Raw genomic sequence first — 18,349 nt, forward strand, 5'->3', positions numbered from 1 at the left:
TCGCGGGTGCGCATAAGAAGTGCCCCGTCGTTCTAGAAACTCCGCCCAGGCGGGCGCGGCGATGGATCAAACAAACGCACTCAAGCTCGTTACCCGGATGTGACGCACAGGCCGGTTAGCTCGCGTTGTTTTTAATGTAAAAAAAATAAAAGCTTAACAAAAAAGAAAATTATTAGAAAGTTAAAATAAAAGCCGCAAGCCAGGAACACAATTAAATAAATACTAATAATTATGCGCTTTGATATTATCAAAACTAGTTACTTTTTAATACTGTTGAGTCTTTTATACTGGAACCAAAAAAATTACTTAAAAACATAATTATGATAAAAAGTGCCAAGTAGTGCTGCTGTTATGTTGACTTTACTTTAGTGACAAACTGACTGGGTCAAGTTAAATTAGCTTTAGCTGATGTAGCTAAATGTTAGTATAAGCTGGGTTAGGTCACATTACTTTGAAATATAAGCTATTTTTTTAACACAAATCACATGATAGGTAATATAATTAGCACTGGAGGGAGGAAAAGCTGTTTAAAAGCATTTAAGGTAGCATAAAACAGTCACTATTATGTAGTCTGAAGAAATAAAATTCTCAAATACCCTACTTTAACTTGATATAATGGTCATTTACTGTCCATACTGCTTATAGTTTGGCATAAAAATGGATCCTTACATACAATAAAATGGCTACTGTTATTAGTTCATATAAAACTCAACCGTCAGACATCTTTTATTAGGATTAACTCCCATCCTATCAGATTGTTATGCCACTGTGTGACTCAGTCACATACGCAGGCAACAAGAACTTTGCCCTGTTCTGATGTGCATCTATATTATCACCAGGTTTGAGGCAAAGTCCAGTTTCTGGGTCACACACACGGGAGAGCTCTGACTTTCTGTTGCGCCAAAAACACCATACGAAACACAAGAAGAGAAGGCTAAACGACGAGGATGGACACCACGTCGTCATTTCTCAAGTAAGTGAAGAAGTTTGACTTGTTTCCTGTTGGTTTTAATCGCAGCAGGTGAAACATGGCCCCAGACTTGGTCTTTGCTGTAGACTGACGTGAGATCAACGCAGTGAGTGAGCATGTAGCTACAGACCGTGTTGTATCAGGAGGTTTTAGGTTAAACAGGGCAGGTGGCAATCCTTTAAAAGGGGCACAAATGCCAAAGAGGCAATTATTATGTTTACAAGTCATCCAGACAAGGGTAAAAAGCTATATGTAGACTGTTTTAACAGTATATTTTACATATATTATAAAAAATAATAAAAACAATAGCAGCTAAATTCAATTTTTCTGCTCTACGTCTACAATTAACTATAAACCACAAACCATTTATTGCCAAGTGTGAAGTAATCAAAGCCACTGCTCGTGTTATCAGTCGCTTCTTGTTACTGCAGGTCCAAGCCTAAAATGGTTAAGGGAGAAAGTAAAATCGATAATTTCATTGCCTGTTTTGATTTGTTTTTTGACCTTTTTCTTCTCAGAACTGTGACCAAGAGAGTTTGGTCTCCACCACAGAGGCCTTTCAGAGTCTGCTGTCACAAAAGAGAGACCAAAAAAGGGATCACAGCAGGAACCCTGGAGGAGCTGAAGGAGAGGGTGAGCGTCAAAAATGAGAATTTAACTCTCCCGTGGCCTTTGGGTCAAATTGTCCCAAAGATACAAGGCCTTCTCTACCTCTCTCTGTCTCTAAAGGGCTTCAGGAGGGTTAGAAAAAAAATCTTCTTTCAACAAGTGGATGGAGACATAAGGGCGGCACTGTTTTAAACCCTGTAGTTGAAAAGCTCTGAAATGATTTAGAGCAGGACATTTTACTAAATAGACACTTGCTGATAAGCTGACATAAAGTTGTGAGTTAAAGCAGAGTTCACACTCGTTCAAAGATAAGATGTTTACAGGACAGGAGGCGGCCAGATTACATTGCTCAAAGGGTTTGGCTCGATTGACTCAGTTCAGTGTGAATGTGAACCACAGCAGCTGAAAATGGAACAAATGTTGACATTTTGGTCCCCGATCGAACCGAGTCTACCAGACTATCAGGTGTGAATACAGTCTTAAGCGCTGTTAGGTTTTGAAGGCTTTTTCCCTTCTCAACTTGAAGAACCTGATCAGTTTCACTCCTTGTTATAACTGTGCATACCAGAAGCTTCCACAGGTTGGTGGCTATAACCCTGATGCATCTGCTCAAATTATGCTCCACAAATGTACTGTTGTTGAACTGGGTCACAAATGTTCATGTAAGGATAATAACTAAGGGTATTATTCCCACTGCTAGGTCTGCCAGGCGCTGCTGCTCTCTCTTTCTGCTGTGTCGCTGAGTCTGGTTTGTGAGGAGGACGGCACCGAGGTGGACTCCGATGAGTTCCTCATGACTTTACCAGACAATGTCATGCTCATGGCTCTGGAGCCTGGACACACGTGGAGACCAGTGGCTGTAAGTTTGACCCATACCTAGGCTGGAGCCTCGTACCTTTCAACATCACATTCATTCCCCCCTTTTGAGAAACATCTGTCCGGGTTTGTTTCTGCTGTGATCCATCAAACCCCCAGGGTTCAGTTGCGCTCAGGAACAACAGCAACAACAACAAGCCTCGCACCGGCAGGGACATAGCTCAAGTCACCTTTGACCTCTACAGGCTGAGTCCCATGGATGTGTTCGGCTCCCTGAGTGTGAAGGCCACGTTTCAGGGCCTGTACTCCGTGAGCGCCGACTTCCAGTGTCTGGGGCCCAAGAAGGTCCTCAGGTAAGGCCTGGCGAACATTACGGAGGTGCTAAATCGGAGCTCTTTGCTGCAAGAACAGCAGAGAAAGGATCAATCTGATGCATTATGTTGGGATATTTTTCTTGTATAGATTGCGATAGTTCAGTCTAAACGATCCCAATTTAAGCTTCAGACAAGAGATGACAGGTTGGAAATAGCTAGTCAGTACAGTAAAATATTAACTTGTTAAAATTATTTAAAGTAGGAAGGGTGGTGGGGAATCATCTGGAAAAAAAAACAGGTTTCCTGTTGTTCTTCTTTAACACTGCTTTGCCTTTCTTACAACTTATTGTGTTTCTAAGTTAAAAACAAAATCAGCCTAAATGTATGTCGTTATGGAAAAGATCTATAATAAAATGCATTTCAAGACAGAGCACAAGGGTCAAAAACCTGCCCCAGTCAGTGACATATAATAATGAATTTAGTCCGACTTTTGTTTCCTTCTTTCCTCCTTAAGATGTTAGACTTTACACTAAAATGTGGTTGATGCAAAGGACAATAAGCTACTTCAATGTAAAAACGTGTGAATAAAAAAAGTTTAACTCCTGGACATTAAATCTTACCGGAACAGGCGCATGTAAACGTAAACGTTTCCGTTGGTTGTTTTTCCAGAGAAGTTCTCCGTCTGGCCTCCACCCTCCTTCAGGCGGCCGGGCACCTCCTCATCACCTCCGCCTCGGTGATCCGTCGGGTCATCGAAGGCACCGAGCTGTGGCAGCCACAGAGGGCCGAGTACACAGCCACCTGGAACTGAAGAACACGGTTAAAGGAACCCGGCGGGGTAGAGGAGCAGCCCAAGATCTTTAACGTCCGTTCTTACCACGAGGCACCTTACAGAGTAAAAAAGAGTTATTAGAAAACTAAGCTTTTGCTCACCTTTTTTAAGCACAAAGCTGCGGTCTTTTTGTATGATTTGAGCGGCAGGGGAGTGAAGCACATTCAAGGGGAGGCGCCGATCATTGGGAAGCGATCAAAAGAATCCGAGATATGTCAGAGTAGCTCCAAATTGAGGTTTTCCAAGTTCCAAGTTTCAGCACTCACGCCCTTTTTAGGATCGGTGTTCAAACATAAAATGTTTCAGATTTTCAGCTCATTTACAGTGTTAGAAAGGCACGCTTACAGATGTGTTGTGTAGTTGCTGAGTACATCTGACCAAAACAAGGTGAAAATTAGTTTTCTTCATCAATGTATTCTGTTGTTGTTTATTCTGGAATCAACTGACTCTGTTTACCCATTCCTACAAACACTTTATGATTGTTTTCCTACACCATGACGGAAAAATCTAATCTAATCATAATCACAGAGATGTAGCCTATAAAACATATCAGCTTGTCTTAGAAACTCTGCCCCTGAAGACCAAAGCTAGATTTACTGGCATACAAACAGACCTGCTGTGTATAACTGTGCGCCATAAATGTTTTGATAGTATTTCCAAATATTACCAGCTAAAAAAAAGCTAATTTTAATTTTCTTTTAAAACTAAAATTAAACTTATTTGTGCAGCTGGATGAGGAGAATGAGCGTCAGAATATTATTAATGTTCCTCCTGTTTGTGTGCAATATATTTTGAACTGTTTAATGTATTTTCTCATTTGATCTGTTTCTTTCTTGCTTTTGTTTGTTATAAACAGACCAAACTTTGCCATTATTTCTGTTCAGCTCTGAAACATTAAAGCGCCCTTTGAAACATATGAATGCATCTGAAATTGTGTCAAATATTTTGTGAGTCGTGGATGTTTTGATGTAATGAATCACAAAGCAATTCATGTTCAGAAGTGTTTTACTGGAACTGTAATAAAAAAAACATTTGCCCAGCACAAATAAAAGTTTCCAATTTGAAGCAGCATCTGGACTGAGAACGAACGAACGAGAACATGTTAACCTTAAGGAACTTGCTGGGCGGTCGTAAATTCGCCAAGAACAAAACAACAACGCAAGAGCCGCGTCTTCTCGAACGCTTCGATGAAACAGGCAGGCCGAAGCGATCTCACGCGTGAAGCGCTGATTCAGTCTTCAGCTCTGAGGCTTCTTCGTTTTCTTTCTCCTCTAAGCTTTTACACCGCTCGAGCATCCTCATCCAGGCCGTGTAGCTACCATACGGCCTCCCCTTTGACATTTTCCGCATGCTGACGTACTGATGGTACTTGATGTTGCTCAGCGCCTGCTTGTACTGCTCCTCGGTCATCCAGCGAGGCCTTGCTCTTTTGAGGGAGTAGCGCATGTCACTGTACCACTGAACCAAAACGTGGCGGGGAACCTCGGTCAGCACCGCCAGCCAGGTGTACTGCTCGCTATCCGGGTACTGGCAGTGCAGGAACGCCATCTTCATCATGGCCAACTGAGGCTGCGTCTTGCAGCGGCTTCGAGTGGGGACGGCGGGTTCGTCTGCAGCAGCAAGACTATAAGTGACGGCGGTCAGCTCTTTCAGTTTTTGTACGTCTGTGATGGCAATGTCTGGGTTTGGTGCCTCTGTGTGCAGATCTTCCTGCAAACCAGCCGAGGCTTCAGGTTTCCCCTCAAAGCCGCTGTTCACGGGGGTCGTGACTGAGGTGGCGGAGGAAGCGTCAGCCCCGTGCTGTGGATCTGTCTGGTTCTCTGTCAGAGGATTGGTGTTTAAAGTTTGGGTTGGAGGTTTGACAAAAACACTGGCACTCAGTGGGACATCTGGCTCATTGTGGTTCTCGCTGACAGTCTGCATCTGGTTGGACATTTGTTCTCTCTCCGCTTTCTTTTTTCTCCTGTAGACAACAGCTCCCATAGTCTTGGTGAATGCTTGACCCTCGTTCTCACTTTTATCCGAGTTCACCTCCACTGTCGAGGCTCCCTCATTGTGGTTATCTTGCTTCTCTCGCTTCTTTCTCCCCTCATCCATCCCCGCCCCTGTTTTTCGCTTTTTTGGAGTGTTGGCTTTGTCTTCATCCTCTTTTCGAGGCTCTTCCTTCTTCGTTGGTTGCTTCGGCTTTGTATTTCTCTCCAGTTTCTCATTAGCGCTCACCTTTTGCGCTGTCATTCGTCCCTCCTTTGGACTCTTCTCCTCTCCTCCTTTTTCCTTCTGCTTCCTTTTGCTTCCTTGCATCTCTCCGTCCATCCTGTTTTGAACGCCCCTATTTCCCTCAGCGTCTTCGTCGCTGGATTTGAACTTGTTCCACACATCACAGATGTCTTTATAGTCCCAGCTGATACCATACTGGAGCCTCTGCGCCATGAACCACACTTTCACCTGGTCTGGGTGCAGGGAGCAGCGCTGGGCCAGCGCGGCGGTCTGTCTGTGCGTCAGATACGGAAACCTGTCAAAGGCTCTGTCCAGCTCTGCGACCAAATCCGCCGGCAGGTCAATCTGGCGTGAGTGCACCCACAAAAGCTTTTTACTCTCAGAGAGCAGGGGGAGACACACAGGGGTGTTCCAGATCGTGCTCGCCCTCCTGGAAGGCATTTCGACATCTGATGACGACTGAGTCCCACCATCAGGTGTCTTTTGTCTCGGGCTGATGTGTCCTCCTTCAGCAAGCTGTCTCATTGTAGCCGAGTGGGGAAACGACTGGCTCCTGCACGCAATAGACAAAAAAGTTGGGGTAAAAAATGATCTCAACAAGTAACGCTACTCGAGAACTTTGTGAATCTGAGCACTTGTCACATGTGTTTTATTGTGTCTGTATGTGACGTAACACTACTGCATCGGCATTGCAGGTACATTGAATAAAGTAAAAAGTACATATCTTACAGGTTAGAGCTTAGTACATGTATGTAAATGTGTAAACAAGGCAACCGGGACCATTTTAGGTTGTAAAATAACGGACGCTCGTTGGAGTGTGTGAAAACAGCTCAAGTAATTCACACCGGTAGAATAAACGTATCTGCTGCCTATCGTTGAGTCTTGAAGACTATGGTGCTAAATCTAATTAAAACAAAGATGTTATTTATCAAAAAACAGACATCTTATTGTGCAGAAACACTCGTGTCCTTTAAAATGAAATATACTTTAGTAAAAAAGGAGTTTTTCAGCTGACTGAATTACTCTGTTGATTTTTAAACCATTTTTTCACGTCAAACGTCTGCAAATTTACTCCTGTGTGCTTTGTTTATATATTAGTGCCGTTTTATCATCTATACTTCTATAAGTTATTGGATGGGGGAACAGTTTTTGGGAGGATGAACCACTACCTCCTACTGCAAGAAAAGTATTATTTGATATTATTATTTATCCTGAAATACTGCTCGATTTTCTTTTAGTTTTTGAAAAAATATTGCACGTAAAGGTTTTGTGGAGTAGCCAAAGTACTTTGTGATCAGTGTCTTAGAAATTCTTGTCACTGAAAAATGCTAATGTGACTAAATTAATGTTTTTTTAATAATTTAAGTATTAATACATGAGTTTGAGGATGAATGTCTGGTAAAAAGGTTAAAGTTGTGCGTTGTCCTAGATGACATTGTAAATAGTACAAATAGTTCCCAGGCCTTCTGGTTTATGAACATCAGTCATTATAGTTCAGCAATTTTTACAAATGTAATTATCTATTTTTTTTTTTTTTTTTTAGGAAATAGAAGGTAATAGAACCTGGTAACCTGTTTATCTATCCTCTGCTTTCTTTTTCTCATACTTATCCAGACCTGAACAAATTTTTAGACATTTTAAGACCCAGAAACTTTGTTATTGGTGTGTTTTTAACATGACTAATTACAAAGAAAAAAGTTGGTATATATGTCCGAACTGTACATTGATCATGATTTGTTACTGCAAGCTACGTTATTAAATTATGCCATAATTTAATGCTAAAACCATTGAAATGAGCTGAAAACTGCCTCGCCTGTTATCTTTTTTTGCTATTATAATTATGCAAACACGTCAAGCTGAACATAACAGTTAAATCTGATGTAAACTACAACAGGTGTTATTAATTATTTATTACCTAATGCTAGCTTTGTCGCCAGCGTTAGCATTAGCGCTAGCTTAAGTTAGCATTAGAAAGTAGCGGATCTCTAAAACTAATATTATCTTCTTGTTTTATTCGCATTTCGCAGGCAGGTACCAAAAGACAACAATTTTAACATACCTTGTTTGTTACAGTTCGGATTTTTAACCTTCAGCTGTATGAAAATGTCCAATTTTGTGGCCTTTTTTCACTGCCGGTCCTCCTGAAACACGATCCCGCTCGGAGCTTCCGGATGAACTTTGACAGAAAACAGTAAGCTGAAAACAGAAAACAGTAACAGCGATGGCGGCCATTACCAACTTCTGCACATGGTCTTATGGTAAATTTTGGCTAAACAACCTTGAGTGTGGACTGACTAGGTAAAAATGTAAAAAAAATAGTATTAAAATGCATATAATGTAACAATATAATAGCAGTAAGTATAATAATAATATTATATTATAGTAATTGTCATTACTTTTTATTTGTGTCTTGTATAAAGGGTGAAACAGCGCCCCCTCTTGGTAAGTGTGATAAGTACAGCAGGCACTGTGACCACGTTTCCATCCTAAGAGAGACAGACACTGATGGGTTCAGTAATATTAGCACTGTGGTGAAATATGGTCTATTGTTGATCAATGTCCATTAATACAACATATGGCCTTTATATTATCCACTTCAATTGTAGAAGTGTGAATGCAAATTTATCTAAAATAACAGATTATTTACAACAGTTAAACAGAACCTTCTCAATAATAGCACTTTCAGAGACATGGCTTAATGATTCAAACATAGATAATATTTATTTTGACGGGTATGAGTTATATTATAAGAATAGGAGCAATAAAAGGGGAGGTGGAGTTGCTCTATTAGTTAATAAAGAAATAAAATGTAAAATCATTCATAAAATGTCTTGGACTATAGATAATATTATGGAAATAATAACAATTGAGATAATAAATAAGATTTCTAAAAACATTATTATAAGTTGTGTATATCGATCACCTGAATCGAACATAGATTTTTTTACAGATAAAATTATAAACGTCTTTGAGAGGAGTTGTAATAAAAACATTGTTTTGTGTGGGGACTTTAACATTGACCTGGCAAATAAAACTGACTCAAATCACATTGTTACATTCATAAACTCAATGCACAGTTTAAATCTTTATCCAATGATATCAAGACCAACAAGAATCACATCCCACAATGCTACAGTAATTGATAATATTTTTACAAATATAACAAACAGAGAGATAATGGGTGGTATTTTGATTACTGATGTAAGTGATCACTTACCAATTTTTACAATTTATAAAGATGTTCAAAGTAGTACAAAAGACATTATAATCAAGGAAAAAATAATAGACACATCAAGAAAAGCTTTGGATAAATTAAAAGACGATTTAAAAAAACAGAACTGGAAGAACGTATATGTTGATGATGTGAACAAAGCATATGATGTGTTTATGAATATTGTAGAAGATTTGTATGGAAAAAATTGTGTAAAAAACAATTATACAAAAAACAATACTGTCAACAAACCATGGATGACAAAAGGCTTAAAAAATGCTTGTAAAAAAAAGAATTACTTATATTCATGTTTCTTGAAATTAAGAACAAAAGAATCGGAGGATAAATATAAGAAGTATAAAAACAAGTTAGTTTTTATCATAAGACAGCATAAAAAGAAATATTATAGTGATTTATTAAATAGAAGTAATGGTGATATGAGGGCAACATGGAAAGTAATGAATGGTGTTCTGAAAAATCATAAAAGACATGCAGGCATTTCACAGCACTTTGTAAAGGAAGACAATGGAATACATGATCTGAACGAAATTGTAAATGAATTTAATCATTATTTTGTGAATGTTGGTCCTAGTCTTGCAGCTAAAATACCAAAAACAGATACAAATGTGAGTCATACAATCACGGGTTGTACCAACAGTATTTTTCTTGATGGAACTGACAAAAAAGAAATAAAGAATATTGTAAAAAATCTTGCAAGCAAAAGATCAAAAGACTGGGTGAACATGGATATGAGAGTTGTAAAGGATATAATGGATTATGTTATTGAGCCATTTACATATATCTGTAATTTATCATTTCAAAATGGTGTATTTCCAGACGGCATGAAGATAGCCAAGGTAATCCCTATCTACAAAAATGGAGAAAAAAATTTGTTTACAAATTATCGGCCAATTTCTTTGTTACCACAGTTCTCAAAGATTTTGGAAAAATTATTTGTAAATAGATTAAATTTATTTATTGATAAACACAATATATTAAGTAGCAGTCAATATGGGTTTAAGTCTAGAAATTCTACATCAATGGCTATCATGGATTTGATTGAACAAATAACAGCAGCTGTTGATCAAAAACAGTATTGTGTTAGTGTTTTTGTTGATTTGAAGAAGGCCTTTGACACCATTAACCACACCATTCTTCTGGAAAAGTTAAATAAATATGGCATAAGAGGTACAGCTTTACAGTGGGTATCTAGTTATCTGGAAAACAGGAAGCAGTTTGTGCAGGTGAATGATACAAGATCTGAACTCTGCAACATTACATGTGGGGTTCCTCAGGGTTCTGTACTTGGGCCAAAGTTGTTTCTTTTATATCTGAATGATTTAGTAAATGTGTCTGGGCTTCTTAAATGTGTATTATTTGCAGATGATACTACCTTTTTCTGTTTAGGAAAAGACATAGAACAAATGATGGAGATGATACAAATAGAATTTATTAAGATACAAACTTGGTTTAAACTAAATAAATTATCATTAAATTTGAATAAAACGAATTATATGATATTTAGTAAAAGAAATAAAGCTATCGATCTTCCTTTTAAAGTTGATGATGTTGAGCTCTGTAGAGTCAATGAGGTTAAGTTCTTGGGTGTTATCATTGATGAAAAGCTGACATGGAAACCCCATGTAAATTACATAAAAACAAAAATAGCCAAATCCATGGCAGTATTGTACAAAGTAAGGGACTTATTTCATGACAAATCTTTATTTATGTTATATAATGCAATAATTGCTCCACACCTGACTTACTGTATTGAAGTCTGGGGGAAAGCATGTAAAACAATTACAAATCCCATTTATATTTTACAGAAACGAGCAATAAGATGTATTACCAGAAAACATTTCAGTCACCCATCAAATGCTTTATTTTGTCAGTTGAAATTATTGAAATTTTATGAGTTGGTTGATTACAATATTTTGAAGGTTATGTATAAAGCTCATAAAAGTTTATTACCTCTTAATATGCAAGTATACTTTGTTAAGAGAGTAAGTAATTACAATCTTAAGGGTATAGAGATGTTTGTAAAGCCTAAGATTCGAACAAATTTGAAGGACCGATGTACTTCGGTACAAGGTATAAGATTGTGGAATAATTTGGAAAGTGAATATAAAAATGCTGGCTCGATAGATATATTTAAGAGAATGATAAAAGTCAAGTTGTTGAAAACATATACAATTGTATAATGTGCAATCATAAGAATTGCTGTACAAGAAGGAGTTGATGGTTTTTTTTTTTGTTTGTTTTTTGTTGTTATGTTTTATTATTTGAAAACAATCATTGTTTGAATTTGTTTATTTTGAAAAAAGGGGCAGATATTAATAAGAATTTTTTTTCTTCTTCTGCTACCTTTCATTTTATTTGTATTTGTATATTCTTTTTCTTTTTTTGTATAGCATTTGTTTTGTCTTTAAATGAAATGAATAAATTAAAAAAAAAAAAAAAAAAAATATGATCATTGACTCACTGTAAGATGTACTTATGTCAACCAGGACAATAAGGAGTTTCACATTGTACATTTTATAAGTTTATATTATTGTAATTGACTACTAAACACCAGGAAGTATCCGCTAGTTTGATGCTAATGTACAATGCTATTCCTTGTACGGTGCTGTACCCACTGTGATGAGCCCACGATTCTGATCAGTACATATCTTGTTCCATGCAGATTAAAGAGCATTAAATTCTACGCTTGTCTCCCAGTGATCATTAAAAACAATGCAGGATACTAACTGTAAGAAAAGAAAAGAGGAACTGACAGGTTGGCATCGATTTAGGCCGAGCTGGACCCGGCCAAGATCAGCACGGTTACACGTGCGTATGTGTATTTATTCTTTTCAACACTGGGTGGCGTATGAAACCAGTGAGACCAAATAAGTGAGTCTATGTCATCCATAACAGATGTGACTGACTTGGAAACAGCTGATCAGGCTGGAAAGGATATGCAGATAGAAATGGTAATGTTCTAACAAGCAAGGGGAGTGGGATGAGAAGATGGAAGGAGTCTTTTGAGGAGCTGATGAATGAAGCCACTGTCCTGCTGTCCTCATACATGTCCTGTACCAGTCTAACATACTTCTCTGCCACTCCAGATTTCCTCAGCTCCTCCCTCGGCACCATGTCGTATGGTGGTTTTTCTAAATCCACAAAAACACAATGAAATTCTTTCTGACCCTCTCTGTACTTCTCCATCAAAGATGGCATCTGTGGTACTCTTTCTTGGCATAAAAGCATACTGCTGCTCACAAATAGTCACTTGTTGACTAAGTCTAGCTTCCACAACTCTCTCCCAGATATTCATCGTGTGGCTCATCAGCTTAATTCCCCCGTAGTTGCTGCAACTCTGTACATCACCCTTGTTCTTAAAGATTGGCACCAATGTCTCCTAGACATTTCCATACCTCCACTGGTATGTCATCAGGTCCTACTGCCTTCACCTTCTTCGTCCACTTCAAAGCTTTACAGATTTCATCCTTTCTAACCTTTTCCACTTCCTGGTCCACAGTTTCTATGGCCTCTACTCTTCATTCCCTTTCATTCTCTTCATTCATCAGCTCCTCAAAGTACTCCTTCCATCTTCCCATCACACTCTCCTCTCTTGTTCCGTGTTATGTTGTTTAGTTTTGCTCCTCTGTGTTCCTTGTGCCATCACACACTCTCCTTCAGTAGTTTTCCATGTCAGCTTGCCTCACCCATCTGCACCTGTTCATAGTTACTAATCAGTCACCTGTGTCCACTTGCTCATCAGCCTGTCCTTTAGTAGTCCCACAAGGCTCTATTCTTGGACTACTTCTCTAAACTTTCCATTAATGATCCACCAGATGTACCTTATGCCAAAAGGTCAATGTCAAATGCATACAGATGACACAGTTACTTATACTCAGGCAAAAAATGCTCACATCTGCAGTGACTTCAGTGCAGGCTAGCTTTCTAAATCTTGTCCCTTTTTTCAATAGCAAAAAAAAAAAAGAATAAAAACTGTGTCTAAAGTTTACAACAACCTTAAAGTTCTACTACAGTCCCATGTTTTTGTGAGACAGGAGGAGATTGATATTGTTAATGAATTTAAATGTCTTGGCATCACGTTGGATTCCACATTACTCTTTAAAAACATTTTAAAAAGGGGGCCACCAATGTTAAAATTCATTTTCAAACCTTTAAACAAATAAGACCCTATCTGACAGCAAATCATGATGCATCTACTGTATAGGCAATCATTTTTTTCACATCTAGGGCATTCACAAATGGGTCAAATAACAAAAACACTTTGAAGGAAAGCCCTAAAAGTTAAAAGACTACAGATGAAACCAGTGAGACCAAACAAGCTGCACTTGTTTGGTCTCACTGGTTTCATGCACGGCCCAGAACTGAGTGTTCCAGAAGACCGAGATAGAAAGATTCTTTGTGCAGAAAAAAAGAACTGGCGCTACAGAGCAGCATTAAAAAGAATTATAATTGTTGCTATGGGGAGTTTCATAAAGCCACATATAAATTCCTGTCCAACCAGTGCTGCTTGTTTGTCTTGTAAGAAAAAAGTCTTAACAGATAACCTGGGCAGCTGAGAGCTCCACCCTGCTTGATAGTGGGTGTACCGCTCACAAACAAAACATTAGACAGTGTTGCTGTCTTGAAACTCAAAGCTCAGGAGAAGGCCTTTTTTATCCGAACTGGACAATACCAGAGAGAAGAGATAATCACAGTTGAGTTGAGTGTCAATAACTGGGACCTCGTCCCTTTTTTTTAGCTGGGGGAAGGAAAATGTCTCAAACAGTCAACAGCAATGGCAATGTTCGTGTGGGAGGTCTTCCTACAATGAGACAAATTGTTCCAGCTGTGGAAAAATGTTTTGTGACAAGTTCTTTGTGTTGCTTGCACAAAAAACAAAACTTTAGACAGTGTTGCTGTCTTAAGACGGATCGGAAACCGGCAAATTAGTGGAAAAGACAAAAACTCTACAAGCTATTTTGCGGATTGGATTTATTCGAAAGCTTTTTTTAAATCCAAAAATCTTTTAAAAGGATCTTTAAAACACGAGAGCTGTTTCTTCCAGGATCGTCCAGCTTCTGAAAACATGTCTGAAAACGTCCAAAAGGATTCTGGGAGTATCCTCTGCGACATGTGTACAGAGGAGGACAGGAAACCAGCACGGAAGACCTGCATGAAATGTGAGATCTCCATGTGTGTCCAGCACCTGCAGGCAGCTCAGAAGGAGAAGGACACCTTCAGATTCCTGCAGATGTACGCTCAGGTGAACCAGGACCTGGAGAAAGCCAAAGCTGTGGATCTGAGAAAAGGCCTGGAGCCTGGGAGCCACCGAGACAAGCTGGTTCAGGAGATGAGACAGAAGGGTGAAAAGATAACGAAGCATGCGTCTGACTTTGTAGGATCATTGGTGACCCTGGTTGACCCTGAAAACCACCAGGAGCTCACTGCTACGAGTTCAGACCTGATCTTTAAACCACACACTCTGCCTCCTGGAATATCACTGTCCAATGGCAGCAGGAAGGTGTACTACAATAGTCAAATGGGACAGATGTCCACCAGGGTCCTCAGAATTGGAAGCACGCTGTCTGGTCCTGACTTCAGTAGATGGGTGATCAGCCTCTCCACAGACTGTGATTGGACCGTTGGTTTGTGTGACAAACGTTATACAACAGACATGAAGAATGGAAGAGTCTGTGGTCTGCGCTGCCAAGGTCAGCAGCTCATTTCTCTCACAATGGAAGACAGCGTGGATCCAGCTCACGCTTTAGAGTTTAATCAATCAGCCGGAGGACTGTGTGTTGCCTCCAGGAGTTTAAATACGCAAATGAAGTTTGGGACAGCAGAATTTCATCAACAAGACCAGAAGCAGTGGAAATGCTCTTGTGGGAAGGTTTACACAGAAACTACTGATAGATACCAGTATGGAGGTTGTCTTTATGAAAAGTCTTCCCAGCCATCCTGTTCTTGTGGAAGAGCTATTGGTTCCCATCCTGTAACAGAGGTACTTTGTGAACTTCTATAACTTCCAGTCACAGTGGCTGATAAAGCCCACATCAGTACATCTTCTATATGCGTTGCTAACCATGTACACTTTCAGCTCTACCAGGCTGTGTTGTTTTTGTTTGACAATCATAATAATTTAGGGTATAATCAACATGTGGGGCTATCAGAGGGCTCGTTTTTTTAAACTGACTGTCTTTAAGTGTTGCTGTGGCAGACCAGTGAGACCGAGACCAGAAACAGGCCAACATTCATCGTATGAACTGGTTCAGGAGATAAAACCAAAGGGTGAAATGATGATGAAGCAAAGATCTTAATTCATTGTTGCTACAGAGCTTCACAAAGAACGTTAGTCATTAATGGGAACCTTCTAATCACTGCTTTTTGCTTTATTCATTTAGTATAAACTGATTGATGTTGCTTTGTGTGGGGAATTTTATAATATATGAGAGAAAAGCCTTGTTAGTTTTAGGTTTGTGTTACGTACACATATTACATTTTAGTCAGCTTATTGGAATCAAAACTGTATATACTTTCAAAAAACTGTTTTAAGACTTACAGTATAGCTACATTACCTTTTTTCTGATCTGTGGTATTACTGTTTTGTCAGTTTTATGTGTTTGTCTCCATCTACTGGCAGGAAACATATTCTATTTCACAGAAATGATGTCGATCATATAATCAATAATAAAGGCAGTGAAATGTTGAGATCTGTAACTTTTTATTGTCTCAGTGTGAAATGAGGTTGTATACATGGAGCCCCATTTTTCTTTTTAAGACGAGCAGCTCAAGATATTCTTAAGAAATGAAGATAGTTTGGACAATCTTCTTTGTAAGGAACAATGCTTTAAACACTTGTAGTAAAAATGACTACACAAGCCAAAGGTTATTTCATAAAAACGTTGAATATGAAGTTGTTTGCCACTAATTTCCAAAATGCAAGTTAAAGTTTTACTGCGTAAAAAAACCCAGAACATAAATCTCCTTAGATGCCAAAGTTTCAAAGGAAGATCTTGTGTGATCTGTTAGCTCAGAGTATGTATTAAGGATGACTCTCAGCTACTACCACATAACAGTTACTTTGAGCTTTTAGCTAGCAATTTGTTTTTTCGATCTTTTAGTCAGTCTTTCTATTTTTAGCCAACCTTTTGGTATTTATACCTAGGGTTTTTCTTCTTTTAGTTTTAGCCACTTTTGGCTTTTAGCTAGCACATTGCTTCACTATGTGAACATTTGAGAAGTGCTATGTCCCCATGTATTGTTCAAGGTGCGTCTGCCATTTTGACTACCATTCTTACCCAACGTTGTAAAACTACAACAAAGACATAACAAGGAGAAAATCTAAGCTGGTGTATGCATTCAACAATAGTTTAGTAATTACATGTTTTAGACATTCTGGTAATCCAAACAAAAATATTATTGCAGGGATTTTACTTACTTCAGCAGTGAGATATCCACTTCAGTGAAAAAGTGAGATGGACATCCAAGGAAGTTTGTAAGTTGTGTGACTTGATGGTCTGATAGTCAGACCTATTTACACATTTACTATCCAATGGCATTGCAAAACTGAATAATAGGACCTAATGACTATGTAAATATGGTCTTACAAGAAAAAAAAAACATTTGCAGGTTTGTTTTTGGTACAGCTGAAATTGATGTTGTAATTTGGCAATGGTGGGCCATAGAGGGTTAATTATTAACTTATTATTAACAAAGAACACCATTGTACTCTTGTATCAGCTCTAAAGTTTTATAGACGTAGTGGGTGGTTTATTTGCCAAGTAATAAAAGCACCAAGAAGTCACATCGGTTCTGTCACAAGGAACTCAGAGCGATCAGAGACAGAATAACTAGGACTGCCTGGTGGATCAAACTCTTTTAAAAGGATCTTTAAAACACGAGAGCCGTTCCTTCCAGGATCATCCAGCTTCTGAAAACATGTCTGAAAACGTCCAAAAGGATTCTGGGAGTATCCTCTGCGACATGTGTACAGAGGAGGACAGGAAACCAGCACGGAAGACCTGCATGAAATGTGAGATCTCCATGTGCGTCCAGCACCTGCAGGCCCACCTGACCACCCCTGTGTTACTGCAGACTCACCCTCTGACTGAGCCCATGGCTCTAGATGGGAACACGAAATGCCCTCAGCATGGAAAAGTCCTGGAGTACTACTGCTTGGACGACATGACCTGTGTGTGCGTTTCCTGTGCCATTGAAGACCAGCACCGCATACACAACATGAAGACCTTCTCCACGGCCCACAGGGAGCTCATGGAGAAACTCAAAGCTGAGCAGCAGGCCTTACAGGAGAAAACTGCTGACGAGAACGGGAGTCTGGAAAAGTGGGAGCAGAGTGAAAGAGAGAAGCTGGGTCGCTCCAGTGTGCGTCTCATTGAGGCTGTGACTAACCTGCGAGACGTTTCTCTGACCAGCGTCCAGAGTTCAGTCTCTGCTCGTATGGTGTCCATCAGAACCAGCAAGAGCAGCATGGAGGCAGCTCAGAAGGAGAAGGACACCTTCAGATTCCTGCAGATGTACGCTCAGGTGAACCAGGACCTGGAGAAAGCCAAAGCTGTGGATCTGAGAAAAGGCCTGGAGCCTGGGAGCCACCGAGACAAGCTGGTTCAGGAGATGAGACAGAAGGGTGAAAAGATAACGAAGCATGCGTCTGACTTTGTAGGATCATTGTTGACCCTGGTTGACCCTGAAAACCACCAGGAGCTCACTGCTACAAGTTCAGACCTGATCTTTGAGCCACAGAGTTTAAACTCCTGCATTTCACTGTCCAAAGACAGTAGGAAGGTCTTCTATAATAGCTGGCTGGGACAATGCTCTGCCATCCTGCTGATCCATAGCACCCTCTCAACCCCCAACTATCAGAGGTGGGTCATCAATCTCAGCAAAACGTCTGACTGGATGATTGGTCTGTGTGATAAACAGTCTGCAAAGAATCCCAGGAACGGACCTGTGTTTGGACTGTCCTGTAAAGATAACCACCTCAGCTCTGTTATAACAGAATGTGACCACAGTCCTGACGCCTCGACCAGTTCAGGAGGCTCGAAGAAACAGAAAACAGGCATGAGCACGTCACGGGAGAAATTTAAGGTTTGCATTGAATCACTGACGTATTCGGATGAAGATGAATTCGAAGATGAGATCGGTCCTGATACAAACTCAATAATTCAGGTAGAAGATGAGATACCACAGCTGGAAACAGTGGAAGTATTTTGGAATTTTGTGTCCTCCAACTTGTCTTTTTTCAGCCGAAATGGACAATACCAGAGAGAAGAGATAATCACAATCGAGGCGAGTGTCAACAACTGGGACCTCGTCCCTTTTGTTCAGCTGGGGAAGGAAAATGTCTCAAACAGTCAACAGCA

General features: G+C 39.6%; 2 protein-coding genes across 2 annotated transcripts; one reads left to right on the top strand and one right to left on the bottom strand.

The window, feature by feature from the left end:
• The first annotated feature begins 827 nt into the window (after positions 1-827).
• On the top strand, positions 828-4,457 carry cideb (cell death inducing DFFA like effector b). The gene is made up of 5 exons (XM_017433158.3): positions 828-973; positions 1,489-1,603; positions 2,280-2,438; positions 2,555-2,748; positions 3,379-4,457. Exons 1-5 carry the CDS (start codon positions 948-950, stop codon positions 3,518-3,520), a joined length of 636 nt encoding a protein of 211 aa, XP_017288647.1. The 5' UTR covers positions 828-947; the 3' UTR covers positions 3,521-4,457.
• A 136-nt stretch (positions 4,458-4,593) lies between these two features.
• On the bottom strand, positions 4,594-7,980 carry homezb (homeobox and leucine zipper encoding b). Its single transcript, XM_017433168.3, has 2 exons — positions 7,818-7,980; positions 4,594-6,311 (listed from the first exon to the last, which is right to left on the bottom strand). The coding sequence occupies exon 2, from the start codon at positions 6,281-6,283 to the stop codon at positions 4,754-4,756; it is 1,530 nt and encodes a 509-aa protein (XP_017288657.1). The 5' UTR covers positions 6,284-6,311; positions 7,818-7,980; the 3' UTR covers positions 4,594-4,753.
• Between the last annotated feature and the right edge of the window lie 10,369 nt (positions 7,981-18,349).

This window comes from Kryptolebias marmoratus, linkage group LG7 (genome assembly GCF_001649575.2).
Source record: "Kryptolebias marmoratus isolate JLee-2015 linkage group LG7, ASM164957v2, whole genome shotgun sequence".
NCBI classification, from domain to species: domain Eukaryota; kingdom Metazoa; phylum Chordata; class Actinopteri; order Cyprinodontiformes; family Rivulidae; genus Kryptolebias; species Kryptolebias marmoratus.

Excerpts from the sequence above, each read along its gene's own strand:
- homezb (XM_017433168.3), bottom strand. The coding sequence starts at position 6,283 with ATGAGACAGCTTGCTGAAGGAGGACACATCAGCCCGAGACAAAAGACA.
- cideb (XM_017433158.3), top strand. The coding sequence starts at position 948 with ATGGACACCACGTCGTCATTTCTCAA. Across the intron at positions 1,604-2,279 it reads TGGAGGAGCTGAAGGAGAGG|GTCTGCCAGGCGCTGCTGCT; the intron begins GTGAGCGTCAAA and ends TCCCACTGCTAG. Across the intron at positions 2,749-3,378 it reads GGGCCCAAGAAGGTCCTCAG|AGAAGTTCTCCGTCTGGCCT; the intron begins GTAAGGCCTGGC and ends TTGTTTTTCCAG.